The 6,682-nt window shown below is 49.6% G+C and overlaps 1 protein-coding gene across 1 annotated transcript; it reads left to right on the forward strand.

The window, feature by feature from the left end:
* The first annotated feature begins 2,027 nt into the window (after positions 1–2,027).
* Positions 2,028–4,236, forward strand: LOC119269474 (GDSL esterase/lipase At2g40250-like). The gene is made up of 3 exons (XM_037551309.1): positions 2,028–2,869; positions 3,456–3,723; positions 3,866–4,236. Exons 1-3 carry the CDS (start codon positions 2,120–2,122, stop codon positions 4,057–4,059), a joined length of 1,212 nt encoding a protein of 403 aa, XP_037407206.1. The 5' UTR covers positions 2,028–2,119; the 3' UTR covers positions 4,060–4,236.
* The last annotated feature ends 2,446 nt before the right edge of the window (positions 4,237–6,682 follow it).

Genomic DNA, 6,682 nt, shown 5'->3' on the forward strand with positions numbered 1-6,682 from the left:
CCTTTGTGCAAGGGTGCTAAAAGCTAAGTATTACACTAAATGTTAACTCAAGGACACAGTTTTTGCAAGTAATGTGTCGTCGACTTGGCATGCCATACACCATGGACTGGACCTTCCGAAGAAGGGCCTCATATGGAGCATTGGTAGTGGCAAGCAAGTGAGGGTATCGAGGGACTCGTGGTTGTCCCAGCTTCCTTCCTATCGTGTCAGCACTAACCATGCAAATTGCAGGTTCCGTCAGGTCGCGGAGCTGATCAACGAGCAAGGACACTGGAACAGGGATCTCCTCTGTGGCCTTTCATTCCCATTGATGTCGAATAAAATTTTATGATCAAGCCTTCTCCGTGATGGTTCGGTTATGTGATCGCTTGGTCCCCCGAGCCAATGAGCATCTTCAGCGTCCAAAGTGCTTACAAAGTTGGCTCTTGAGGAGAGCAACATCACACTTCTGTGTGCACGACAAGCAGGGAACCAGGCAACAGGTGAGCCATCTAGAACACAATATGAGGGTGTAATATACTCCCCCAAAGGTACGAGTCTTAGCTTGGAGAGTGGTGAACAATGCTTTAGCAACCATGGGAAACAAAGCAAAGGAGAAATATCGTCAAAAACGATATATGTCCTTTATGTGACAAGGATGTATTACATGTCCTTTATAGGTGTCCGAGATCAAGGGACCTCTGGCAAGCTATGGAGGAGACTTGCACATGCCGAAGCTTAAAACCATCATCAACACTGGGCTGGATTGGCTTCTCCAGCTGATACACTGGTGCAACAATGACGAACGCCAATCGGTACTAATGACCGTGTGGCGCATACGGCATGTTCATAATGCGCTCACACACTCGAAGACGCCACCAACAGAAGCTTCACGACAATTTCTCAGAAGCTATATTAAGCCTCTCATGTGCATCCGCCAACACCTACAAACAGACCTGGTGAATGGTAAAGCTGTATTGCACTATGACCATATGCTCGGACAAAAGAGTTCAAACTCCTTGTGAGCGGGGAATCCTAAGCTAACGGAGAATTGGCCTCGACCCCCTGATGGCTGGTGTAAACTAGATGCCAATGGTGCCTTCATTGAAGTTGATGGAACAAGAGGTGCAGGCATGATGGTTTGGAATCAGTGCAGCGAGGTGATCTTTGCATCATGTCGGTTCTTGACAAGATGCTTCTGTGCACTCGAAGATGAACTAGCGGCCTACATGAATAACGCAACACTCGGACTCTAATGACTGCATGACTGCTATGCACAAGATCATTGACCATGCAATCAACGGATCCATTGTTGACGAAACAAGACGCCTTCTTGCGCAAGGGCATGGTATGTGATATCACATATGAGAAGGAAGGTTAATCATGTTAGTCATAACTCATACGATTGCCCAGATGGGCCATTTTCCTCGCAAACCGTTGTGCCATGCACCAGACGAGATTCTTATGCTCGACACAGTTCTTTTGGTCCATTCTCTCAAAATCTTGAGAATCAGACCTCCCCTAGATTCTCTAAGAATTTTAAGTCTATATTATTTTGACAATCCTAGCTTCAAGATTATGGAAGAATCGACCAAAAGAATCAGGCCATAATCGGAAGTCCAATTTGCACAAAAAAAAGAAACATCGCAGTGCGGCCACGTGGTGTGTGAGACCCTGGGCTTATTTTGCGTTATATATATATACACACTGGCGTGGGCCTATCTTGTATGGGAACCAACCGTAGGCCGAAGACCATTAATCAGCGAACCGAAAAAGCAGCCCATGCATCCCCCCCATTTATAACCGGACGGTTGTTTTAGAGATACGTCTACTCATTTCCACATCTATACAGTGTTTTGGTTGGCAGTTCGACAAAGAAGACGGTCGACAGCTCCTCATGATTAAGTACATGTGTTATGATGTGCCACAGTGACATGCAGTGATGACTTGGACCATCTACAACCTTTCCTTGCGCAGAATTGGGGCTACGTACCCTACGTAACTCGACGTGTCCTTGCTGTCGCCGCAAATGGCATCTCGATCGTCCCTGGCTCTCCTGAGATGAGATTGTAAGTGGTTCGCGCCATGGCCGTCTTGACAGATAATAATCTTTTCTAGAAAACAGTCGTGACAGATAGCAATGGCGCGCGCCAATGGCAACGCTCGCTATATAAACACGAGCGCAGGCAGCTGCACCACTGTGGTCGGCCCCGTAACTCGCCGTGCGTTTCGTTTGCCAAAAATGGGGCCTAAGCCAACGCTCGCCGCCACCGCCGCGTCCTTGCTCGCCGTCCTGGCCGCCGTCCACCTTGCCGTCGCGGCGACCGCGGTGGACGACGCCCCGCTGCCGAGGCTCCCGCAGCACGACATCCCGGCCGTGTTCGCGTTCGGCGACTCCACGCTCGACACGGGCAACAACAACGTCCTGCCCACCATGGTCCGCGCCGACCACGCGCCCTACGGCCGCGAGTTCCCCGGGGGCGCGCCCACGGGCCGCTTCTCCGACGGGAAGCTCCTCACCGACTACCTCGTGGAGGTGCTCGGCATCAAGGAGCTCCTCCCGGCGTACCGCTCCGGCGCCGCCAACCTCACGGCCGCGGACCTAGCCACGGGCGTCTGCTTCGCGTCCGCCGGCTCCGGCCTCGACGACGCCACGGCCACCAACGCCGGCGTGGCGACGTTCGGCTCGCAGCTCGCGGACTTCAAGCAGCTCCTTGGCAAGATAGGCGCCCGGAAGGCCCGCAAGGTGGTGAAGAAGTCGGTGTTCCTCGTGTCCGCCGCGACCAACGACATGATGATGAACTACTACATGCTGCCGTCGGGGAGGAGCAAGTACACGCTCGAGCAGTACCATGACCTTCTCATCGGCAACCTTCGATCTTACATTCAGGTACGTATCTCTTTTCTTGCTCTTTTTCTCCAAAATGTCGGCAAGATCGAGCTTGACTGCCCTCACTAAAGAGTAAAGACCTTTGAGCTTAATTAGTCGAGCACTTTGTGGAGAGATTAGTTAAAATATCACTCCTATAAGCACAGTAGGCGTTGACAGACGAACAGCTGTCATGTGAGCATGATGTATAAGCACGTGTGGGTGTGCTTATTCCGGGACGTGTAGATAGTGGCCGCAAATCTGCACTTGCATTTGTGGGAAGAGGACACGCGCAATCACGCTAGAATCGCGCCTGTCTCGTCGCATGAAAGAAAGGCGGTGAGGCACTGAGCTAGTGAGACAGTGGCGTTATCACGCACGCACGAACCACTTGCAGCTAGGCCGGGCGCTCTGCTCCAGCAAGCAAGCGTCTTAATCGTCCCTACAGTAGAATGCAGATGCGTCATGTGCAGCTGTGCACCACCACGAGCTGGAAACCAGTCGAGATCATGAATTCTGTTACCGTACGTGGCTTAAAGCATGCGTCTTCATGCATCAAATGTGAACGGGCCCTGCCGCTCAATGCACGTACCTACTATGCATGCAGGGCATGTACGAGCTGGGCGCCCGGAGGATGCTGGTGGCGGGGCTGCCGCCGGTGGGGTGCCTCCCGCTGCAGCTGACGATGGCGGAGCTGCGGCAGCCGCCGAGGCCGCAGGGGTGCATCGCGGAGCAGAACGCGGCGGCGGTGAGCTACAACGCCAAGCTGCAGCGGATGCTCGCCGAGCTCCAGTCCCGCTCGCCCGGGGCCAGGGCCGTGTACGCCGACATCTACAGCCCGCTCAAGGACATGGTCGACCACCCCGGCAAGTACGGTGAGTAGGGGCATGCATCCGCGACCACCCACAGCACACATGCTCGCACTGTTAGCCGTGCAGGGATCCCATGCCATGCATACGTACGAGACGGCGTCTACTGTTGCTATTGACTGCTTGCTGTACGCCCGATCTGGTGCAGGTTTCGTGGAGGCGAGCAAGGGCTGCTGCGGCACCGGGCTCCTGGAGATGGGGCCGCTGTGCACCGATATGGTCCCGACGTGCGCGAAGCCGTCCGAGTTCATGTTCTGGGACTCTGTCCACCCCACGCAGGCCACCTACAAAGCTGTCGCCGAACACTTCATTCAGGCCAACATCCTCCGGTTCGACAATTGAATGCTGCTTAGCTGACACAGACACACGGTTCTTATAGGGTCTGTGTCCAAGCTAGCTAATGATGGCTTTGCATACGGAAGATTGTACTCAAGTTCAGGTCGATCCAAAGGGTGGAAACCAAAATGTATTTGCGAGATACTATATAAGTTATGAAGTTCACGTCTGCCACTTATGCCACGTCTCCCCAAGCTTAATCTTCTTTTTTTGCATTTCCACGAAGATTTTAAACCTCTCGGTCTTTTTTCCTTCTTTGCCTCATTGCGCTTGGCACATGACTCCTCCTTCGACATGATGTTCTTGAACTTCTCAAATATCTTGGCTGCCATCCCTTCCCCCTCGACCTAGCAGAGCGAGGAGTTAATTGTAGAAAACCACTGCATTGAAGGCTAGGTTCGCAGGAAACACCATTCTACCAGTTTGGCCAAAAAAAACACGGATTGGTGTTTTTTTTGCAAAAAACACTAATCGATGGTTTAGGTAGTTTTGAGCATGTTTTTAACGCTTCACTTCCGTTTTGGTCAAAACGAGTCCAACCAGCATGGTTCAAACCCCTCCTCTCTCTCTCTCTCTCTCTCTCTCTCTCTCTCTCTCTCTTTGTGTGTGTGTGTATGTGTGTGTGTGTGTTCTTCACTGCCGCCGCAACATGGTGTCTTGGAATGACGGCGAAACCAGCGAGGAGTCAATCCACTACGTCTCATCATCACGATGAGTTGGCTAGGTGTATGGATAGGGTTTATGATTTGGGCGTTTTGTCAAGGAGCTCGATCTCTACTGTTGGTTGCTAATATTTTCTCATACAACTCCCTGCTACAATTCACAATCCCGATTTCAATGTCATTGCGCCAGATTTGAGTGTGGTGTGCAACCATGGCAAGCCGACGGAGAGGCGTTGCTTTTGAAGGCATTCACACTGGCAGGAGGTTCCTTGCGTGTGATTAGAATGTATGCTTATGATCTTTCCAAATTTGAGCTCTCTTAGATTTTTTTGGGTGTGGGTATTGTTTAGTTTGGATATGTACTGTGCATAGGTTACAGGTTTGCAATCATGTGATCATTAATTAGTTGGGATATGTGCAAGCATTTGGTCACTGGTCATTGTTTAGTTGGGAGGTTAGATTTGCAAGTATATGCTTAGTGGTCTATGTTGAATGTTTGCATGTGCTTTGAATGTTAGTTGTCATTGTTTAGTTGGTAGTGAATAAGCTTTTATGCTTAGCTGGCATTAAAAAACATGAAGTGCTCTTTTGGCATAAATCAAGTTTAAGGTTCTGTAGTGGTCCTTGTGAGTAGTTCATTATGTTAAATAAGTGTCAAAATCATTGCGATGGTCAGTAGTGGCCATGTATGGTTGGCAGTGAATGAAAAAAGGCCAATGTCCTTTTTTGTGGGTAAAAAATATGGTTAATGTTTAGGTTGTAGCAAACTTGGTCAATCATGTCTTCCTGGCCAATCTGCTTCATTTGTTAAAGACAAATGTCATGCTTGTTTAATGCTACATTTGGTCTGTGCTTAATGTTCACTCTTACGATGCAATGCCATTTAGCTTACTGCCTTTTTTTCTATTTTTTGTAGGAAGGTAAGAACTATGGAGTAGTTATGGGGTATATATGAGAAGAGCAAGAGAGATAGGACCGGCGACAATATGGATATTTCAGAGGTTATTCACAATCTAACACAAGAGAAAAGGAAACTATAGGATAACTATTAGAAGTTAGTTGCTGAAGTGAACCGTCTCTTTGATGCCAAGGAGCAGAGGGTGTTGGAGTTCAACTATAAGCAGATTAAGAGGGGCGATGAAGAGGAGAGAATATCTCTCAGCTAAACAATTTAGTGGGCTATCTGCAGGGAGAGCTAGAAAGGAGGAGGAAGAGAACAAGAAGATGCAGGGAAAGGGTTGACATGCTTAAGCAGCTAGAGTGTGCTCAAGCCAATGTCATTAGGAACCTGAACTTCAATCACTTGAAAGAGAAGGAAAAGCTCAATGAAGAGAGGAGGAACTTGGAGTTTGGTATTGCTAAGCTCCTTAAGGGTGGGAAAAGAACAAGATTAAATTGTTGGGGAACGCAGTATTTCAAAAAAATTCCTATGATCATGCAAGATCTATCTAGGAGATGCATAGTAACGAGAGGAGAGAGTGCGTCTACGTACCCTGGTAGACCGGAAGCGAAAGCGTTTAGTAATGCGGTTGATGTAGTCAAACGTCTTCGTGATCCAACCGATCCTAGTACCGAACATACGACACCTCCGCGTTCAGCACACGTTCAGCACGATGACGTCCCTCGAGCTCTTGATCCAGTTGAGGATGAGGGAGAGTTTCATCAGCACGACGGCGTGTTGACGGTGAGGATGAAGTTACCGGCGCAGGGCTTCGCCTAAGCACTACGACAATATGACTGAGGTGTGTAACCGTGGAGGGGGGCACCGCACACGGCTAAGAGAAGACTTGGTGTGCCTTTGGGGTGCCCCTTGCCCATGTATATAAAGGAGGGACGAAGAGAGTGAACACCCCCAGTGTCATGCTACAGTAATCCCCTGTTAATGGTGCCATGTCATCATGTTACTGTTGCTAACCTTCACTTGATCCAAATCACCATTCAAATTCAAATCCAATCTAAAGTCAAAA

This window comes from Triticum dicoccoides, chromosome 3A (assembly GCF_002162155.2).
Source record: "Triticum dicoccoides isolate Atlit2015 ecotype Zavitan chromosome 3A, WEW_v2.0, whole genome shotgun sequence".
Taxonomy (NCBI): domain Eukaryota; kingdom Viridiplantae; phylum Streptophyta; class Magnoliopsida; order Poales; family Poaceae; genus Triticum; species Triticum dicoccoides.